The following is a 22,537-nucleotide window of genomic DNA, read 5'->3' as shown; positions in this document are numbered from 1 at the left end:
GCTTCTGTGGCAGTGTTATTCTGCCAGGACTTAATTTCTACCTTGACTGAAATATCTCATTTACTGATTTGAATTTGTCACCATTGATGCTCTCCAGAGGATGAACCCCACTGGTTTTGATGAAGGTTACTGGTTGGAATCCTGGCCTTGGCCTTTCTGTGTGGAAACTTGCATGTTTTTTACAAGCAATGTTTTTTCTCCGGGAACTCTGGCTTCCTCTCACGTACCAAACATGCATGTTCGGTTAATTATTGATTCTAAATTGACTGTAGGGTGGTTTACGTGATTGTTTGTCTCGTTTGGCCCTGCGACGGACTGGCGACCTGTACAGGGTGTTCCCTGCCTCTCGGCCGACAGTGAACAGGGATAGACTCCAGATTCTGTATAAGATAATGCAGATATAGAAAATGAATGCATCAGATGGCTTAATTCAAAATGCTGCAGATATTCATGCTCCCCAGATGACGGAGTTTACTGATCCCAAAACTTTATCTATTTGACGTCTCAACAGTCATTGGAGGGATGGATGTGGGACCTTCATTGTTTGAGTCTTGCCCGAACGTATATAGTTTGTTTCTGGACCTAAAATATTGATTCTCAGAAAGAAAAAGAGAAATGTCATTCACATCTAAATGAGAATCGTGATGGCATGAGTGGGCATGTATTAAACCAATGAAAAACAACCTCCATGACTCTGTTTTTCACAAAACTGGTGTGCAAACAAGAACCAAACCAGTTTTCTGTTGGTTCAAAGGCAGCTCGTAAAAGTCTGTAGGCTACAACTTTTCATGTCCCGGAAAGAAAGAAGTGAAGTAACTTTTTCTACCTCTTCAAACATACTCTTGAAAATCTAAACTTGAGAGAAATGTCTATACAAAGAAAAATGAACACCAACAGAAAATAGTTTGGTTAAATAATGTTTTGTCAGTCAGCTAATCTATCGTGACAAAAAGAATGAACTGAATTAACAGAGGGAAATTCCACAGCCGTGACATGCCAACATGTAAAGTATGTGTTTCAGTGTATTCCAGTCAGGACACCACGTGTGTAGTGTCTGGGAGTGTGCATGTGTGTGATTTGTAGGATTCTGTTGTCAGGAATGAGTGAGTAAAAAGCCCCGAGGGTTAACCTTTCCCCTACTTCTCACAGCGACTCCTCCGTCTGAATTTTCCTCTGCATTCCTCTTTCAGCAACGGCTTCTGCTTCTCTCAGAGATAAACTGCAAACTCCAGCTATCTGTGTTTTCACTTGAGAGGTCAAAAAACCTCAGTCATTGGTGATTTCGGTTATCAATGAACTGTGTTAAGGATGTAAAATTAGTACAGTTTAAGGATAAGACATGCATGTTGAAGGTGGCTGTTTGCGTCTGTAAGATTGAAAGAGATAAACAAATGACGCCTGTTAATGCAGGGCAAAGAGTGTTTTAAGTACAAATTAAATCTACAATGATGCCTTGATTCCTTTATCAGATTAATACTGTCTGATACTAATCCTATACTGCTAAATGTCTGGGTTCTAACATCCCAAATTTGTAAGATTTCTCGGGATTGCAAAGTTTGAAGTGCAATATATTTGGGGTTTATTTTTTTTGCAACACAACAAAAAAGATGTTTAATGATGTTTTGTGGGGACAGTGATCTATAATATTTAAATTTCCAGTCACACATTGGCTAATTTGATAACTTGGGTGGCCACAGATCTGTCACATATGAGAGAGCATTTCAGAAAAAAAACAAAAAACAATCACATTCCTGCATTACTAAATATTTAACTAGAAATTTAGACCTTTTATTGATTACATCATGGTCCAAGTCCTTCCTATAAAGAGCTTTCCCCACCCCTGAACACCACCCCCTTCCTCCTCCACCTTCAAACATCCAATCAGAGGAGCTCTCAGCCGCAGTGCCGAGCTATAAAAACCTCACAATGCCATTCAGAGGCACACAACAGACAGAGACACGAGAAACGCTTATTTCAGAAAAAGCCAAAGATACAAAGATGAAGATGCCACAGCTTCTCATCCTCATCTTGACCATTTTGGTGCACGCAGGAACCGCTTTCCCTGCGGAGAGAGGAAGACGGGAAAAACAGGCTTCCTGGGACGATGTGAACGTGGTGGCCCATGGCCTTCTGCAGCTTGGACAGGGCCTCAAGGAGCATGTGGACAAGACCAAAGCCCAGATGAGAGACGTGAACGGCAAACTGAAAGCCTTCAACAGCACAATGGCTGAGCTGGAGAGGAAGCAGCAGGAGCAAGCTGAATCTCTGAAAGCCAGAATTAAGGAGGTGGAGGAAAAGGAGAGGCTGCTGGCAGAGCTAGCTGATGAGGTGAAGGTGAACGTGGGGGAGGTGAAAAAGCAGACGGAGGACATCAACTCCAGGATGGACAGACTGGATGAGGTGCTGACAGGGCCGGCGCTGGATAGTAATGACAGCGATCACGCAGGAGTTTCATTCATTCAGGTGAGCAAAAATAGTGCTTTCATGCTCTGTGAGCTTCTTCCTAAACCAGATATTGAAATCTACAATATTATAAAAGAAAAAAAAAAAAAAAACAGAAGTCTCTCAGCATCTGCACGTCTTCCTCAATGCTGTGAAGCTGATGTGATTTCCCCCCCCCCTGCTGTTTCCAGAGGTTGATGGCAGCTCAGAACAGACGTATCGACCATCTGGTGGAGAAAATCCAGCAGCAGCAAGACAAGCTCGAGAAACAGAATCTGCACCTGCAAGCCCTGCAGGCCAAGGTGAGTTACAAGAATACGATCTCTGAAACCACAAGACTGCCTCACAGAGATGTAGTTTTGGTTAGTGTTTTTGACATGGAGGTGGTTTAATCTTGTGATTGCGTTCTCTGCAGGTTGCACATAAAAGAATGAAATCACACAAACGGAGAGACGAAGAGATGGCACTGAGGGACGGGGTCGAGCACATCCAAGCTGAATCAGGTAACTTTTCTACTGTATTAACCTAAAAAAAAAACTGAACCCTGTAGCAGGGAACACCTTAAATGATTGACAATTTTAACAAGACAGCTGCCAAAATAGTTTAGACCTTTGGAGAGCTGAAACATTAACAGAGATAAAGCTCGACTTCCAATCACTCATCCTGTAGTCTACACGAAATGACAAGGAGCCACATAAGATGGACAGAAAAACAACCAACAACAAATGGCTTTTTCCTTTTCTTTTCCTTTTTTTTACTACCAGATATGAGGGCACGCATGCACAAGCTAGAAATGGGTCAAAAAGTGGCATAAGAGCAAATCTGTTCACCTTTGCACCTGACTATATAATCTTTGACATGCTGGCAGAGCTGTTAAAATGCAGTCCAAAGATCAGAGAAAAAGAGGACAACAGCTTTTAAAACACACCCACTGTACAGTACTGATTAAAAAATAATCTTGTACCAGTCTGCAGCAAGTCACAGCATCTGATTGAGTTTTCTTTGCTTTGTTGTTTTCAGGTTTGACCCGAGACTGTCATGACCTGTTTGTACGAGGGCAGCGAGCCAGCGGCGTCTACACGATCCAACCCGAGAACTCACAGCCCTTCAACGTCCTCTGTGAAATGACCTCAGGTGAGTCAGACGGTGACTTTGATCAGTGTCGATAATCGTCAAAGTGGAGATTTTTTTTATCTAAACAAAAAAGCAGATTGCATCTTGACCTAAACTTTTTTCTGGTGTTCTCTGTGCAGACGGTGGATGGACCATCATCCAGAAACGTGAGGATGGATCCCAAAACTTCAACCAGCTTTGGGACACCTACAAGACAGGCTTCGGCAGCCTCAATGGTGAGATTAAACTTCCATCAGAGGATAAGATTAATGTGCATAATTGATCTGCTTTCAAGAAAAATAATGGTATATTTTCTTATCTCTCAGGCGAGTTTTGGTTGGGTTTGGACAACATCCACTCCCTCTCCAAACAGGGCCAGTACATCCTGCAGGTGGAGCTCTCTGGTGAAACTGGAAAGCAGCAGGATGCTCGTTACAAATTCCAGCTTGACGGCGAGGACAAGGTGTTCGCTCTTCACCTTGAGCAGGAGTCTGGGGATCAGGAGAAAATCATGACCACTGGAGCTTCTGGTCTTCCCTTCTCCACAGCTGACAGAGATAACGATCTCTCTGCAGACATCAACTGTGCTGAGCTGCTCTCAGGTATGTCTGCTTCTTTAAAACCGTTCCTGAAATTCACCCAAAATTCACCCAAATCACACCCCAAAAAAGACAGACTTTAATTGAGAGTTTTGGTGGCAGTCCCTTTACAAAAATGCTCCTTTTTGTTGCAGGTGGCTGGTGGTTCAGCAGCTGTGGTCAATCAAACCTCAATGGGAAATATCCCAAACGGCCCAAGCATCACCGGAGACAAGCGATGTTTTGGTCGATCAGACAGAGCAGCTCTCTGAAGACCACTCTTCTCAAGATCGCACCGGCATCATTGAACCAATAAGCCTGTCTCAGCGTCTCAGAAAAACCTGACCGCAGAAAAACTGAAGTCAAACCAGAGAAAATGAGTATTAGACTTTGATGCTGAACTACTGATGAACTGAAAGCAGGAGCTGCAATGTGCACATTACTGGCCTCCTGACGCACTGAGGATTACATATTTATATGCAATGCATATGAGAACTCAATGTCTAAAGTGGACGCGTTCGGTCACATTGACCGTCACATTATTCCCTTTATGAGGGTTTTAATATGTATTTGCATTAATATTGTACAGTTTTTTACTTTAAACATTTGATCACAACTTGAAACCTATTTGTATGAAGTGGTTGAAAATAAACATTTTAAATTATAAAGAAAGGCCGGTTCTGTGTTTTCTCTGTGTTTACAAAGACATGGAAATAGATTTTACACTTGAATCAGTTAAGCTGTATATTTTAAGATAAGCTCTGAATTACAGATGAGACACTTAAATCATGAGATGTTCAGCCATTGCTTTACATTTCAAGCATTTAATCGATTTGGTGCAAAGTTTTCTTTGTGGAGAAAAAGATCCAAAGCTCCATCATCTGTACCTCAGCAGCCAGGCACTTTTTCCACAGTTACATTTACACCTTTCAAACCGAACCAAACATGTAGATTCAAAGACTTATGTGGATCAGGTAAAAGCCAGTGATAATGAATCTATATGCTGCGAAAATGAAGTTATAAGAGCTTAAAGCAACCCCTGCAGCACATCACCACCGCTACAATAAGGAGCTTTTCTGTGTGAATCATCATCAATCATGACCCAAAAGATCCAGCAACAATATGAATTTTTCTTGGATATGAAAGAGGAAGGTTCATCTTACCACCTGAGACTGCTGGGGATAAAGCTTTATAAACCCACAGGAAAATGCAAATATTAAAAGATTGCACTGGATTTCCGGAACAGATGTAAAACCATCCAATAAAAACAGGTTTGATATGAAAATTTGACTTTTTCAACCCAGTCCTGATGCAGAGTGTTATAAGTGGCACAGATTTCCAAACTCTTCAAGCTAAATGAGTAGTTTTTAGATAACTTTGTGTCTCTCAAACTTCCTTATTTATTCACCGGGATAATTAAATTTGATTTGTTTCTAATCCTATAACTTTTATCCTGTTTTGGCTCTGTGTCGTTAGAGTCAAACAAACGTATCAAAACAGCCAACTCACCATACACGACTGTCTGAACCCTCTCAGCTTTATTTCCCACTTCATCATCACTGAAATCTTATTGTAAACAAAGAAATAAATAACCTTAAAACAAGTCTTTGAAAAAGATTGTTCACTTCTGTTTATTTCTTCAATATCTGAGAGTACATTTCACCATGTACAGATCATGGTAGCTCATCTTACAGATGTTCATCGGACAGTAACAAGGCATTTTATTGTCATGGATCCTGTGACAGATTCCCTGATATAAATTCATTTGTGAGCAGGTGCTCTTAAACTCTTAAACTCAAGGCACCTCAGACTGCCAACAATTCTGTCAATCGTCATCTTATAGGTCAGTTTGTTGGCACCAAGGCAGACATGTGCTGTGCAAAGGTCCTCAGCAGCAGAAGAAAAGAGAAGCTCCTCAGAAAGTTAAAGCAAACGACCGAGAGAAACAGCAACAGGTCGCTACATATTTCCACCGTCTATGAATTCTTAAGAACCCACAAAAGGTTTTGTTTCTTTTTCTTTTTTTTTTTGCCCATAATTTTACCCGATAAAAATGCTGCATGAATCTTTTTTTTCTGGTATAACCACATATAAAATAATCTGTGACAGCACACGAGACAAATCTGAAAGTAAAAACACTACAAAGTGTTAAGAGTTGCACATAGGCTCTTAAAGAGCTTTACATTTGCTAACTTCACACCAGTGTTTATCAACAAAGAGAACAGTGATACCTTAGATTCCACACACACACAAAAAAAAAGGAATGGCATCAAACAAGAAAAGAGAGAAGAAGGTCCACACATAATATTTTTTCCACTGCTAATGATGCTGTCCTGTTTCTGGTGCAGCAAGCATAATTGTAAACACGAATCATTGCTGTTCCTCAAAGAACCATCACTACTGCCCCAGAAAGCTCCACCCCTGCTCCTTTTAAGTGAATAGCGCCCTCTCCTGGTTTGGGGCCTCAAGCAATCCATCAATCGTCACGGTCAAATGCAGCTCAAAGGCTACAAAAAGCCTGTGTGATGATGTTCTTGCTCATGCAGGTTATATATTGACATCTTAATCTTGTAATGATTAAGGAATGTTTTTTTTTTGTTTTTTCATGCTGCAGAATCTTTAAAACTAAGGATCAACTAGCGAGGTGAGACAAGGTTTGGCGTAGCTTGCATTCAAAAGCTTACAGAAAAAAAATTCAAGCGAAATCAGAGATAATGACAGGTTTGGATGACAGGTGGAATGTGAAAAAGGAGGTGAGCAGACGAAGGTCAGTGTGTGGAAAAGCTTATCAGAGGTTCTGCTGGAGGAAGTGCAGCAGCGTAATCTCGTAATGCTCTCCGGACTCCGGACACCTGATGCTGTGGCGCTCGTTGGGATAAACCTGGAGGGATGGGAAACACCACCACAGACAAACGTGCTCAGTCGTTGTGGGATCAGCTGGATTCCAGTATGTTAGATTTCCCCCCACGACCCCAAACAAAACTCAAAGGCTGTGTTCGAAACCGCATACTTCTCCTACTACTCCTACTACTCATACTGACTTTTTTCCCGGATGCATACTAGATTCTCCTAAATGTTGGGTATGCATCATGAGGTTATTACTCATACTCAAACTACCCAAGATGCAACGTAACGTGACGTCGCCGATCGTCATTTCCTGTCAAAACAGCAGTTTCAAGCTAGCTACAACGAGGGTAGGTTCACTTCTTGTTTTCAAAACAAAAGCACCAATTGTATCGTAATGGCTTTCCCTATGATAAAAGGCAATGGGTATTTTATTTTGTGAAAATAACCGGAAGTGCATTGCTCACTGCGGCTAGCTTTAGTAGCGCCGAATTCGTCGGAACAAAATTGTAAATAGCCGGTATTTTGTCAGGTTTTCAACACGTTGGGGATCTAAACGACTACTTTCTCGTCTGAAAATGTTGCTAAAGTTTACAGAGTTTAGAGCTTAAGTGAAATCAGCTTCAAGTCGGCTGATTTCGGCTCGAGCAGGAGCGAAATGAATTGTGGGTAAACGCTCTGCATACTGTCTGATCGATGAGTATGCCGTATGCAGAATGGAAGTATGTAGTATGTAATATGCGGTTTCGAACACAGCCAAAGTCAAAACTTTAGCTTAAAGGCTAAAAGATCAAATGTTGGGGTCTTACAGGAAAAATGTTCCTTACATGACAAACATTAGCGTGGTTTTCATTGTTCTCATACGTCCTTCGGTCTAAAACCATTTTTATCAGTCTTAACTAAAGCCCACACCCATCAGTGAATCATCGTACCTGCAGGCTGTATGGTTTTCCTGCTCGGATGAGCTGAGACACCAGGAAGTTAGTGTGGAAAAAGTGCACGTTCTCGTCTAGAAATCCATGCAGGATCAGCAACCTGTTGGGCCTGTGTAGAGCACAAAGATGCACACTCTTAGTTTCTGTACTTCTATACCATATATACATGCAAGTGTCAAGCGAATCTGAAAATACACATAAAGTGCTTATCCAATAATTGGTGGAGAGCAAATAAGCTAGGCTACATGCTGCAGGTTGTGTTGTGGCTGCTACTTGGAAATAAAACTAAAAGGAAGAAGAATGAAACTAAACTTGTTGCTCTGTCCACATACAAGACTAACATGGAGAGATGTCTTCAGGAATCTTTTCAAATGGGTATGTTGGGATTATTCCTTTATGTCAGCAAGTAATGACCATGTTTATTCTTTGGAAGCACAAAGAGCTGCTGCTTCGTATGAGCAAAATATTTGCTTTATTGGATCCGATTTGTGGTGTTTGCTGGTTTATCTGTTGAAGACATTGATGGAAACATACCATATAGACACAGAAAGGAGTAAAAACCCCATAACAATGTAGTCAAAAAGAACAGCTCTCACTCGCTGGGAAGCCTGTCGACATGCAGGGCGACTGAGCACTCTTCGTATCCCTTCTGGTTTTTTTCCGGTGTGTCCAAATACCGCTCAGTGTAGCCGGTGTCATAGGCCATCCACAATGTCACCGGAGCTCCTGCAATGGCAACCTAATAAACAGACAGGAAGACAAACAAAGTTTATTTTAATTAGTTTTTTTTAAATAGTTGAAAGCTGCAGCTAACATCGACATCGGATTTTAGAATCTGTTGTTTCAAGTTTTGAGAGTTATGAAGATAATTTTTAGCTTTTTCAATTAAATATGAGTTTCAAAAACATTTCTGATGACAATGATGGTTATTTCTGAAAAGGGACATATGGAAACATTATTTTTCGTTCTTTTTTGCATCTTTAACATATTTGGGCATTGACACCACTGCCGACTCAAAAAGGTTTGAGAAAACAACCCAGACATTTTATTTTTGGGCCCATATGGCTGAAAATATGACACTCGGTGAGTCATTATGATTTGCAGCAGAAACTTATGTCATTATACAAAGTTAACCAGCTCATTTTCTCATCGTCTCTGCCACGTCAGCTTCACACAACACCGCATTTGCTGTACCTCGAAAATGGGAAGCTGAAATCTTTTGCTACAGCTCTTTGCTTTGATATTAAGTTCAAATGATACCATTAATGTGAATGTGAGGTCCAGAGTTTATGGAGCCGATATGTGACCGAGTTATTATGACACGAGTTCTCAGTGGTGTTATCAACCAAGCAGCGGCAGTTACATTCCACAGTGCCTGTTTTAACAACTCGATCTGTTCCAACACATGACTTGTGACGAGGCTGTGCCTAAAAGAGGGATCAGCAGTGTGTCAGATGTCCGCGGTCGAACTGCAGAGGAGCAAAACGTAAGAACGACGGGCTCCAGGGGTAACTGAGTAAAACAGATCTTAAAAGAGTTACAAATTGAGGAAGAGAGGAGCAGAGTCTAGTGGGTCATTCTATACTCCAAAATGATCTGCCTGAATAAAGGTTTAAATTTATGGAAGAAAAGGAAGTCGCTGTGCTGCCTTTTGTATTATTTTTGACCAAAGCATGTCACAGACTGTTCATTAAGCCCTCAGGAAGCTTGTGAAAAACAGGACATAATACATCCCTTTTAAGGGTAAAGCTATTCATAGTGGCACAGAAATGGCAACTAAAGTAGCTATTAGGGCGTAGCTCCTGCTTTAGTATACTTGTTTCCATTTATACATGTCACAGGGTTAACAAAATCAAGTCGAGAATAGAGGCAAATTGCTTAAACTGCATGTTTCCACTGACCCATCAGCTGCTACATCAGAATATGTAAACTGTAAAAAAAAAAAAAAAAAAAAATCCCCTATAAAAAAGTAGAAGTTTGTAGTTTTGACCTTGAATATGTCAGGTTTGTGGATGAGGCCCATGAGGGAGAGGAAGCCTCCGTATGACCAGCCGTGGATGGCAACGCGACTCAGGTCCACAAACTTATACTTGTCAGCTATGTAGTGCAAACCCTCCACCTGGTCTTCAATCTCCACCTGACCCTGGATGGAGAACAGCAGATTTTTCACACATTACAACATCCTCTACTGTTATTCAGACTCAACATGTGCACATGGAGCAGATCTCTGTTCAGTACAGTACAAAGAGAGACTGTTAAAGGTCACTAGATCTCTGTATGTTTGTTTCTGTCACTCTCAGCTCCTCAGATATGGACGCTGAATGTTACATTTACCATCTTGTCCTGAACAGCTCCCTCAAACTTGAGTCCTCGCTGGCAGGAGCCCCGCCCGTCGATAACCAGCACAACGTAGCCAAGAGACGCCAGTGTGCTCAACCGCAGGTACTTTATTCCTTTATAAGAGTTATTTACTAGTTGCACCTGAAAGAACACAACATGTATGTTTATATATGAGTTATCCACTTGACAACATGGAAAAGTTAGACTGGGCTGCCTGATACTGCAAAACCACAGACTCTTTAATCCGAAAAAGGGCCATCTGCCACTGAGTAAAACAGCTATGATACCGTCACAGCTGTAAAATACACAAGGAGACTGACCAAATAAACTAATCTATTTACAACGATGGAGTTCAATTATACTCTGCTTGAATACTTAAAAAATATATAAATAAAACAATCCCTTATTGTTTCACAGGATTGAAATGGAAAAAGACTGAACCTGGGGGCCGCCGTAGACAAAGACAACAGTGGGATGCTTCCTGCCAGGAACCACGTTTTGTGGTTTGTACAACATGCCGTACAGCTCGAAGCCCGACTTCCCTGTGAAGCTGAAGATTTCTGGAGGGGTGGCGTCAAACTGGTATCCTGGGAACAAAGAAAAACAGCACAAAAGAAAATAACCTTTATGTCGCGTGATCATGAAGTCTTTGCTCAACGAGGAGCAGAGATATTTGAAATGCCAACAATCAAATATGGCTGCCTAACAGGGTTTAAATGTTAACATCAAATCAGTACCAGCTGATTCCATCATGCTTGCCCAGAACTCAGGCTCTTTGTGCAGGGGGTCGCTGTCTGAGCCCATCAGCTTGTAGATGTGAACACAAGGAGCGGTGGTCAAGCTGCTGTAGTGGCTGATGAACATGTCAAATGTCTGTGTGAAAGAAAAGAGACGAGTCGGCGTTAATCAGTGTACACAGCATTTTAACGTCTCTGTTTGAATCCACGAAGAAAAACAAAAACAGAATAACTGAAAAGAAGCTGAGAGCAAAGCTTTTATTTTAGTGACGCTAGAGGATGATACTTTGCACCAATACCACATCAAAAATGGTCCTATTATCCGATTCTTTCAGAGGAGGAAACAAACAGGCTCCAAAACAGCCTGCAAAACATTGTAGCTGGGGTCAGTGAAAAGCCTTCTTACCATCAGAGCTGGATAAAACTAACATTTTCAAATGTCAACAAACAAATGGGCTGTCCCACTAAGCTGCTAAACTGTTCTACTGGCTCTGGAAACACTACTACTACTGTTAGATAACCCATGGAACTTTCTGCTGCCAATGAAAACAGCCATCGTACTTTTATTTACTCACAATGAAGTCACTCATGTAAGCACACAGTGAGAGGTATGATTTCGTGCTGGGATACCTGGCTCACGGAGCAGCTGTGGGAGAAGCCGGGTTTGGTGAGTCTGACGATTTCCCCCGGCGACTCGTAGCTCACCACGTACAGGTGGTGCTCCAGAGGAGAGTCTTTGGTTCCCTGGAAGTAAACCAGCTTTGCCGCTTCGTCCACCCAAATCTGAGGACTGCACGAACGCTGCACGAACAGAGCAGAGAAAGAAAAACTGTCTTTGCAGAACTAGGAGAAAGGGGTCAGTTTTGTAACTTGTGTAACCACCTTCTGCGTGCCTTACTGAATATCCAATGGAAACATTCAAGTTCTAATTGTTAAGTTTGGTTGCAGACACAGAGTACCCGGCCCGCTATCTCTGGGACTTACTTGTTTGATTTCATTTGTTTTCGTTTTCACACATTCAAATATGGTGATACAAGTTACAAAACACATCTCTCCATCTTAGCTCCACATGTTTGCACATAAGCAAGAAGTCAGCTTTCCTGTTTTCTCTTTTACTTTGGATAGAATTTGTGTACTTATCTTATTTATAATTGTGCTTTAAACAACATCTTAATCATTGTCTCTTCACTCGTAAACCAATTACAGAAAACATCATTTTTTAAATAGCTACACAGTCTGGATTCGATGGACATGTATGTGGCCAACAAGTCGCGCATTTCAATTGTTATTTGTAAAATCATTAAAGTCATCTGCATTAGTTGTAAACACTGAACTCACTTTTGCTCCATGATTAGCCAGCACCTCCCACTCTCCACTGGTCACTGTCACCTCCTCTTTCACTGGACACCTGAAATCATCTAATGGCAGAGGAGCAAAAACGCCACGTCAGCAGACTGACCAAATGAGGCGTCAAACTCCAACTAACATTGAAATGAGAGCTAAAACAGCACAGACGCACATCTACTTTTTAAAAAAATATAGACTGCACAAACAGCAAAAACAGCCGTTAAATAAAATGAATCTTTATTAAAACCTTGAGGAAACAACACAATTTTAACAGTAATGGTTGAGGTAAACTGTAGGTTTTAGACTTTGAATTGAAATTTTATTTGTGTGACACCAGCCTGTGCTCTTCGTGTGGTGTTACCTTCAGAGTGTGTGTAGCCTTTAGCCCAGATAAAGCTGCCCCGCTGTAACACTGACGTGATCTTATACAAGTGGCAGAAGCCTGTCTTGGACTCATTTACTGTGATGAAGGTGATCTCATCATCACTGGTTTGGGCGAAAGGATGGAAGATGTCGTGGACCTGTAGTACAAAACAAAAATAAAAGTTTTTGGTCGTTTTTCCAACTAAAAGCTGCTCTTATAAGCATGTCTCCTTTCCAGTAACAATAACTGAAAACTGCATCAGAGACGACCAAATAAGAAGTAACTGACACAAACATCACAGCTATTTGTTCAAATCTGCTTCCCCACGACTCACGTGGATGAGAAACATCAAATCTGCATCAGACATGAGAGGAAACTAAAGTGGGAAACCGGCTGAACAAGAGCCTGAAACAAACGTGCTGTTGGACCTCACATTGATCCAGATATCGCTGGTCTCTTGGTAGATGATGAATGGTTGGACTGTGTCTCCTAGGGCCTCTAGGCTCTCCTGTCTTTTGGCTTCGTCCTGACTCACAGGGATGAAGAGTGCAGGAGGAAGCAGGACTAACTGGAGATGCTGCTGCCGTCGGTCCATCATGACCACCCACGCACTGACACACACAGAGAGGAAGAGCTGTGACGGTGGGAACTTCAGCATCTACAGCTCACTGCTGCCATGTTATCTAATCTTGTGCAATGAGACTGTGGGTGTTTTTTTGTTTTGTTTTTTTTTCCTTATACTTAGAGAAGAAACTTACTAACGACCGTCTTTCGTCCATCCGGCTCTGGTGATGTACTCGATGTTGGGAAACAGGCTGGTAAAGGGAACAGGCAGCTCTTTCTCTTGTGTGCTGACGATCTGACAGAGAGCAGCACCAACCACAGGTAAGAACAGAGCATCGAAGTGTGCCCTGCGAGTGTATCATAACAGCGCATAAACAACATAATGAGAACTCACTTTTCCAAGATTGTCTATCCTTATTTCTGCTATCTTGAGAGTGATATCAGGATTTTTGCTGCCTGGAAATGAAATTTTTCAGAGTTACACCTGAAAATATGAGCAAGAGTTGTCAAACCTTACAGATGTAAACACAAGGGCGGGAAACAAGTAAACAGCAGGGCAAAAATACTAAAAATAAACACAGACAGTTAACAGACTGAATGACACAATAAAAAAGCATATATAAACATTAGAAAGATGGTTTTGAATTAAACATGCAGGCAAGGGCTGCCGAATCCGCATTATTCTTTTTCTATCTGTAAGGTAGAAAGGAAGAATCGGCTGCCGAAGTTGTGACGTGACTGAAGTAAAACAAAAGTTTAACCTGGACGCAGTGCTCTGTCCTGATGCGTCCTATTGAATCTGCTTATCAGCTGCCTGACATTGGTTCTCATTTTTGTGAGTCTTGGTGCGACTTTTTCCAACAGACTGTTCAACTGCTCCCTACTCAGCTTGAGGCAGACCTGGAAGCTGTTTCTGTTCAGGTGCAGCTACCAGACGAACCTCAACTCTCTCCAACGTTTTCAGCTCATCTATGTATTTTTGTATCTGTTGCTTAAAAAAAAGGGATGTTGAATCTGAATGAATGAATATCATGAACCGTTCATCTACTCCTTGTCCACATCAGTATTAGACTGGCAGATACATCTTGAATCTTGGTCTACAGTTGGAAAAACTAACTAATTCCTACATATATTTTACGTCACCTAGCAACTGGTGCCAAATTATTATCATTGATGGATGCAGACCAAAATAATCCTTCAGTGTTAGGTGGGAAGCCAAAAAGGAAGTGCTTGTAAGTGCAATACCACAAACATGGTGACAAAAATGGCAACGAGAGCTGAACTGGAGGGTTAAAAAACAGAAATTCTCAAACCAATGGTTGATTTCACAGCTGCTTTGTCTTTCCTATATATGTAGTCTATGATCCACCACCAACTGGCCCAATAAAGTATTAAATCTGCTTGATATGAGTTAAACAGCTGTGACTGACCAACTCAGGAGAGGTCAGATGGCAATTTGTCAGAGCAAATGACACATGAGCATTCAGGTCCTTCTAATTCCCAGGCAAGATAACTTGGGCATCCCATAAAGAAGTTTTCCTGCGTCTTCATACCCGCACGTGGATATCTGTACACATCTGTCTTGCGCTCCTCCAGAGCTGGCGATGGGACATGGATGATCTCCACCTCAGACTCGTCCACCTCCTCATACAGAATTTGCAGAGTCTTACCACCATCCGGCTCTAATCCAAAGAGAAATGACAATAAAGTTATAAAAAATAAAGTAGTCAGGTTGCAGTCTTATGATTATTAGCAGAATTGTCAATAACTGTAAAAACAAAGTCACGTTCACCTTCGGCAGCAGCTGGAGACCACCAGTATCCAGTGAAGCGATCAAATTCTTCTTGAGTGACAAAAGTGGCCACACCAGCAGATTTAGGGTCCTCCTTTGGGTTATCAATACCTACAACCAAAGCATGCAAAACGGAAACACTTTTGTGAGATTCAGACTCAGTGCAGGCTGAGGGTGTCAACGTGATCCAGTCCTGACCTTTATGGCAGAAGGTGAGTCTCCTCTCCACTGCTGTCTCTATATTTGTCACCCAAATGTCATTGTTGTTGATGAAGCCGATGAAGTTGGAGTCCCCGGGGCAGATCTTGGGGTCCATGCGTGTGCCTGAATTCTGGCTCTTGATCTCTGTGGGATTCATTGGAGAAGTCTGAAAAATGTTTCAAAAAGAACAGCAAATGTTAAGATACCTAAAGCCACAGCCTCAGACAGAATACATCATCTTAGCTCTTTTCGGATATTTTCTAAAATACAGGTTTTATTTTCATGCATGCATGAACAGCACTTAAAGCAAATAAAATATGTACTCTGAAAGCAGTTTCACAATTCAACTCTGTAAAAGACACCAAACACCAAATTACCACAAACACAAATTAATCCTGTAAATTCCGGACTTTTAAAAAGAAAATCCATTTTGTAATTGTATAGGCCGCACCGGATTATAAGCCGCGGGTGTCCACATTATAATATGAGATATTTACACAGAAAGATGTTACACGTGAGCATTTTTAAACTTTTAATTAAATGCGTATGGTAACATAAACAAATACATACCGCAAATGCTTTTTTTCCCCAAACAGTGCCTGTAACACCGATGGTTTTAACTTAAATACCGGTAACGCACAAATACAAACATGTTTTGGGTTTTTTTTCGAACAGTGCCTGTAACACGGCTGTTAAAATAAAAGACAGTAGCCTACCAGGAAAAGTCTTTGATCGCCTTTAATTTAAAACCTGCAAAATGTAAATTTATTTGATTGTTTTCCGTGTTGAGGGTGAGTACAAATGATTGATTTGCAATAATTTAGTAGTGTAAGTGTGTTTGATTTATCGTACAATTTCATCGAACAACTGTGATCGTTCATTTTATTGGTCTAATGTTATGAGGCATAATGTTTTTGGCAGCATGAAAAAAAAAGAAAAAAATATATATTAGCTGCACCGTATTATAAGCCGCGGTGCTCAAAGCCTGGGAAAAACGTAGTGGCTTATAGTCCGGAATTTACGATACATAGATATTTAAATACACCGCACAAATATTATCTAATAAAAAGCAGGTGTCGAATGGAACTGTGCCAAGCAATGCATCAGCCATGCTTAAACGTTATTAGCAGAACGGCACTACACGGGAGGACAATAAGAGCTCTGTCAACTTTATCAAGTTAAAACATTCTTATGGGGACCCAGAGAGAAATAAATTGACTTAAAATACTCTATAAGCCTCATTCTTTGGCCAATAATTGTTGAGCTGTAGCCAATCAGTCATGGGAGGTCTATAATTATGATAAGAATTCTGATTTAACTGTCCTTTAACTCACAATTAAACTGTTGTTTCCGCCATCCCGACAGTAGTACAAACTGCTGTTGGCCTGAAACAGGAAGAGGCCGCTGGGTCGGTGGTAGTCATAGGAGGTGATGCCTGACACCCCCAAACGCTTCCTCTCTCGCAGCAGCTCCTCTTCTCGAGAGAAGGCCCCGTGGTGAGGGCTGGCCTGGGGTCAGGGGAGACAGGAGGACAAACAACGTGACAACGCTGGCCGGTCAGAGTAGAGGTCAAAGAGAAACTGTTCAGGGAGCGGAAAACCTCACCATACTAAATCAAAAGGAAAATCATCATGTGACTGTATCAAAAACTTCTTCTCTGTCTTCAGCGGCCAGTTGGCTGTTATATAATCGGCCCGGCACAGCGCGCCCACTATGTGGTCTAATAACTTAGACCTGCAAAAACCCTCCTCACCTGAAAATGATCCAGCATCGGTTTCCATGACAGAACCAGCAGGGCATCTTTGCGGACCTTCTTGGGAATGTCTGAGTAGAGTAAGGCGTTTTCCCTGCTGGCATAAGGCATTCCTGTGAGGACAGACACCACAGCCAGAATCTGTAAGTATAACAAGGCTACTGTCTCATGCAGATGAGCTCAGGTTCAACTCACAATGAGATCAGAAGAGATAAATTGGGAGCACCTGGAACGTGTGTGCACTGTGACTGTCGGGACTTGATCATGACATCAAAGTGATGAAAGGGGCGAAGTGAGGTCATGGTGATCATGAACTCTGACTACCAAAGTCTACTGAGTTTATTCTGGAGTTCATGTAAATGTTTGTTTGTTAAACCAAGAAAATTCTCTCAAGGAATTCAAGATCTAATCTCGCTCCAGGACAGACGACCTGAAAACACAGCGCCTCCATGCTGACAGGATGAAAAGTCTGAAGGTGGATTTTCCTGTATTTTTCAATCTATTCGTTCTGTTTTTGATCAGGTTTGGGTTCATTATATTTGAGAATGAACAGATGCAATAAATCAACAACAAATCTAGCAAAATAAGCAGAAGCACGAGCAGAGTAACGAGGTCCGACTGCTGTTAACCCCAGCAGGACATCAGCGGTTTGACACATTTTCATTCTTACACTGTTGCTGTGCATAGGAGGTTGCATGTGCCACATATCGTAGGAAAACTGAGATTTTTTTTCCAATTCGACTGATGCAACTTACCCATAAAGCCTCCTGGTAAGGCTGATCCACATTTTCTCAACAAAAATGGTCATAAAGGTCCTGAAAATCCAGTTCAGTAAAACTTAAAGCCCAAAAAAATAGTTAGCTCAATATTTTACAACAGATTGCTGTTGCATCATCACACAACAATGCCTAATCTTGATCTTGATGTGGTGATGGTGAAAAGCTTTGGATCGAATCCACACGTGAAACTATGGGAGGTTTTAAGACAACTTCACAGGCTTTAATAGCCAACTGGATTCCCCCCCCCCCCCCAGGACATACTTAAAAAAAACTGTGTAAAACAGGAGTTCAATCCTCTGCATCTTAGTCAGAGTACGACTAAGAGTGATTTTGAGCATTTAGGAAAAGAAATTAGATTTTTATTTTAAAAAGGATAAAAATAAATCAACCATTTACTTGACGTGGCTCTAGAGCAGCTCTCAGTCACTTTGGGTATGTCATGGATGGATATTTTTTTCAAGAATGGGAAGTGGTTGAAGTCAACAACCAAACTAATACGGTTGCACTTCTAAACTAAGCTGAAAATGCAATCAAACACTACAAGATCCTGTTCTACACAGCAGAGTACAGGGGGAAAAAAAAGGAAACGCGGACATTTTGCTAAAATTCTGTCCAATTCAGCTGCAGCAAAATAAATCTGCAAGATGTCCACGAAGCAAAACGCTGTTCCCTGTTTGAGCTCCACATTTTCTCCAGCACACACTGACTAGAGCCACCGCAGCTCTTTGCAAATCAAATGAGCTTGAGAACAGATGCAAGCTGGCAAATCTGACTCACCAGCTGCATCCACGGTTTATTAACAGATGCACACGACCTCCCAAAGTGACTGAATTTGCACTTCAGCACGTCAAGACCCACCAACAGCACCTTATCTGAGCTGGGAGTTACTCATTTCAGACATCAACCGTAGAAAATGACATTATGCTATGGCATGTGATCACTTCAGACCTTTGCTGGGATCACTCCTTACCAAGATAGTAGATGCGGTGAGAGTGCGGGCTGGCCTCGTCTTTCTGGATGAAGTGGAAGTCATGTGGTGCCTTGCTGATAACCACGCCGGTGTTTTTGCGGCTGTTGTGGATGATCTTTCGCAGTCCGTCCCACGTGTGCTTCTCCACCTGGAACTGGGTGGGATTGACGTCCTCCATTTCTACAACTTCTGTGCTGTCTGAGAGCTCGTCCACGCCTGTCATGGCTGCCAGTGCCTCTCTGACACTGTTGACAGATCGGCTCACATCAGTCTACGGTCACAGACTTTAAATTTCTATTAAGAGCTACCAGAAAGTCAAAATTGAGGAAAACTGTAATGTGTGAACAGCATTTAGCTCAAAGCCACACAGTCTGACCATATTATTTTATACTACTAAGCTGAACACGCTTCTAACATTTTCTAATCTTTTTGGGCATGGACATGGACATACTATTTTCTTTAAAAAGTCCTTTTATAGGCAATGCTTAGGTTTAATATTCATCTGGTTCTACTCATCCCAAACAGCCAGGAGAAATTAAAGTAAATGAAAGCTTAGTTTTCAAGAGGTTACGATAAAAAAAAAATTTAAATAAATGAAAAACTGGAAACAAATTCATGTAGTTCCCTACCTTTCCTGGCCGTCTTCTGTTTTGTCCTCGATTTTCAGCCTCTTTACCTTGTGCATTAACTGTTCAACAACCTTGAACCAGACCTGACAGTCTGGAAAACACCAAAGTAGAGACATAAAAACTAAAGATATTTAAAAAATTAAAATTAAAATTAAAAAGAGGGGGAGGGGTTTGTTCCAAAAATAAAATATGAAACTGTTTGCAGGAACTGCAGCGAGACACCTGGTCTAGCAAACAAGATAATCATAACCTGACAGGAATCGGCGCAGATCACACCCTGTGCTAAGCTCACATGCTAAGAGCAGTGAAAGTGGCACTGAGGGGGCGCAGCGTCGCCGTTGGCAGACATCTCTATTCTGCTTCAAGGAGAAGCTGCACCTTCAGCTGCTCACTGCAGCACTTCAGCTGCGTGCTTCTGAGTCAGATGCATGACTCTTGAAAGCCTGTGTCACAACCGTGGCAAATTTTACACCGGTACTCCACATTTTGCGGCAGGATGTATCCTTCGGGCTCTGCTGCAGCCTGGGGACTAAATGAAGCGCAGGTTATAGAAAAGTTTGTGTCCAGAAAATGCAACAGCAGCAATCTGCACAAGAAATGTGCCAACAACTGATTATAGTAGAGTGGGAGAGATTCTCTGGCTCATTAATATCTCTTGGTTGTGTACGAGACATCAGTGTGATTTATTTATTTTGACATGTATTTAGACTTCCAGGTTTAAAAAATATATAAATCAAAAATTTTCTGAAATATATACGAAAAATAGGCACAATTTGGTCTTCATATCGGGACACTGACACTATTCCTACCATTTAAGCTATTCACCTAACATTTAAGATTTTACGTGTATAAATTGAGGAATTACAGCTCTTCAGGGGCTTAAATGTAATTATACAAAGCTGTTTTCTGGGCAGATATAGGCTATTGCTTCATTATATACTATGTACTTTACTAGTTAATCAAGTACAAGGTCTGGAATCCATTTCAAGTGCAGTGTTAGTAAGCCGTTATTGTGTACCCGCAACATGCCATTTACAATGCAATCAAATGAAAACTGCGAGTGAAATACGTCATTTTTTGACCACTAGCTGAAGCCAAATAAGAACAGAGAACCAGCAGGAACATTATAAGTGGCCAAACCAACTCTTTGGTGCATACTGAACAATGAAAACAACAATTGTGGATGACCGATAAAGTGAAAAACACTTCAAAACATCCAGCTAGGTGAAGAACACACTTCAGAGGGTAGACATAACATTATCATCATTATCATCATCTTGGTTGACCACAAAAAAAAGGCTTAGTGGGAGCAAACACACAAGCTGCCAACTATTCATTAACCTCAATAATAGAGAAACTAGACCAGACTTAGACACGTCAGAGCAGTTTGGAAACAGCATTTTTTTGTACAACTGCTAACTATGGCTAAAAAACATACAGCAAAAATCAAGAGTTTTTCCTGGTAAAGAAGGTCACTGACTCCTGATCAGCCTGAATTTGTCTCAATAAGGACAAAAGACATAGAAATGAAGACACATAAACAAACAAACTGAAGACAGCTGCAGTAAGCAAAAAGAAAAACCCCATCACAAAGGAGTAAACCAGTTTGTTTGTAATGTCTGTTGGTTCAAGTCTTCATGTAACATTTTATGTTATTTGAAAAACATTTTAAGGATTATTTAAAAAAAACCCATTTATAATATGGTTTTGTTCATTGGTCCACGATATATATTAAAACGTAATCCCCATAAAAACCGAGATTATTTCAGAACAAACCCTCAACTTCTGCATTTAATTTTTGCTTCATTGTCATTCTCGACTTTCAGTTGCAAAATATTTGGGAAAATAAAATCAATTTTGTATCTTTTTTAAAAAAAAAAGATGTTACGCGCTTCAGACAGCACAAGAACACTTATTCATCGTGTACAGGTGGAAAATACAGCTGAGCTGCTTTAATCCTTGATTATAACCAACACTTTCTGCTCAATACGTCTGCTTTCTGTTTCTGTTTCCACTTGTGTGCTACGCAGGAACATCGCCCGTTTGGTACAAGTTTGCACTGGAATGTGTGCCCGTTGATGTGCGATTTAAATTACACCAGTTGACCACAGCAGACAATTAATTATTTTTAATTAATATTTTATAGTGAACTTATTAAATTTGACTCCTTACATGGTGCTTTAATAAGACGCTGACAAAAGGCATCGACGTTTTCTGAACACTGCCCGTAACTCCTATATTTCTGGCACCATCCTCTTTGGTTTCTGCATTTTAAGGAATAATATAGCATCGATGTATAAGTAGCGGCTAGAGGAGCAAACTGTTTCACTATTTCCGTTCTGACACATCTGCTGGTGAAGCTTCAGATTTAAGTTGCTAATTGATCAACATAAGTCATGATGTTAAGTGTTTTCTGTCCATAAAATCTGACAAACTGTCATTGAACAACAATAAAAAACCACTGTGAATATCGTTCTTTGATATGAATTCGCCAGATAGCCGCCCGTTAAGAAGCTAGCTAGCACAGTACACACACACACACACACACACACACATACAGAGAGAGCAGATATTTGATGATACAAATCAAAAGATCAAAATGTCATTTGTTTTTTGCCTTACACTTTCTGCCCAGAGACCTTTAAAGTGTATATCCGTCTGTCGAATTAAAGTCTGCGGTAAAAATGACGGCCAGTGTCTATATAAATAGCACAAGTGAAATACTTTGCGGAGAGCAGGTAGCTGCTTAATGCTAATGTACGAGCAACGCGGAAACAGGCAGTTTGGAGGAATCACAGGTTACAAAATTAAACCTTTAACCCGGATATGATCAGTCAAGTTACTTTCTGCCTATTTTTTTCTATCTCTTAATAAACAGCAGAAGCATATATTGGCCACCACAAAAGTTTTTTCGAATAAATAATCAGATATCTTGTTTCCACAGAGGTTGTTAAATTCATCAGAACACACACCGATGGCCTCTTTCTTTGCTTCAGAGCTGCTCATTAACATTTTCTTTCACATTTTTAGTAAACACTAAAAGGTTCATGTCTGAGAAATGTTAATTATAACAACTGCTGAAACTCTGGACAGATTACTAAACAGGTCTTATTGGCACAGCCAAGAACTGCCCCCCCTCTAATCTTATT

The 22,537-nt window shown here is 41.0% G+C and overlaps 2 protein-coding genes across 3 annotated transcripts; one reads left to right on the top strand and one right to left on the bottom strand.

Moving 5' to 3' along the window:
• Positions 1–1,944: 1,944 nt before the first annotated feature.
• On the top strand, positions 1,945–4,801 carry LOC142400615 (angiopoietin-related protein 4-like). The gene is made up of 7 exons (XM_075485655.1): positions 1,945–2,463; positions 2,634–2,744; positions 2,858–2,945; positions 3,463–3,576; positions 3,696–3,791; positions 3,882–4,157; positions 4,289–4,801. Exons 1-7 carry the CDS (start codon positions 1,999–2,001, stop codon positions 4,447–4,449), a joined length of 1,311 nt encoding a protein of 436 aa, XP_075341770.1. The 5' UTR covers positions 1,945–1,998; the 3' UTR covers positions 4,450–4,801.
• Positions 4,802–5,739: 938 nt separating this feature from the next.
• On the bottom strand, positions 5,740–22,185 carry LOC142400614 (dipeptidyl peptidase 9-like). 2 transcript variants are annotated; one of them, XM_075485653.1, is made up of 21 exons: positions 22,011–22,185; positions 19,389–19,479; positions 18,760–19,004; positions 17,011–17,123; positions 16,592–16,765; positions 15,255–15,423; positions 15,057–15,167; positions 14,818–14,946; positions 13,659–13,720; positions 13,459–13,559; positions 13,134–13,311; positions 12,698–12,857; positions 12,328–12,407; positions 11,620–11,790; positions 10,990–11,125; positions 10,694–10,839; positions 10,247–10,393; positions 9,903–10,055; positions 8,509–8,651; positions 7,910–8,021; positions 5,740–7,014 (listed from the first exon to the last, which is right to left on the bottom strand). In XM_075485653.1, the coding sequence occupies exons 2-21, from the start codon at positions 19,442–19,444 to the stop codon at positions 6,922–6,924; spliced, it is 2,679 nt and encodes an 892-aa protein (XP_075341768.1). In that variant the 5' UTR covers positions 19,445–19,479; positions 22,011–22,185; the 3' UTR covers positions 5,740–6,921. The 2 variants fall into 2 exon arrangements, with proteins under 2 accessions (XP_075341768.1, XP_075341769.1); XM_075485654.1 differs by having other exon boundaries at positions 22,028–22,185.
• Between the last annotated feature and the right edge of the window lie 352 nt (positions 22,186–22,537).

The sequence above is a fragment of the Odontesthes bonariensis genome, chromosome 15 (genome assembly GCF_027942865.1).
Source record: "Odontesthes bonariensis isolate fOdoBon6 chromosome 15, fOdoBon6.hap1, whole genome shotgun sequence".
Lineage (NCBI taxonomy): Eukaryota > Metazoa > Chordata > Actinopteri > Atheriniformes > Atherinopsidae > Odontesthes > Odontesthes bonariensis.
The sequence above is the reverse complement of the archived record's forward strand: the minus strand, read 5'-3'. Positions and strand labels throughout refer to the sequence as shown.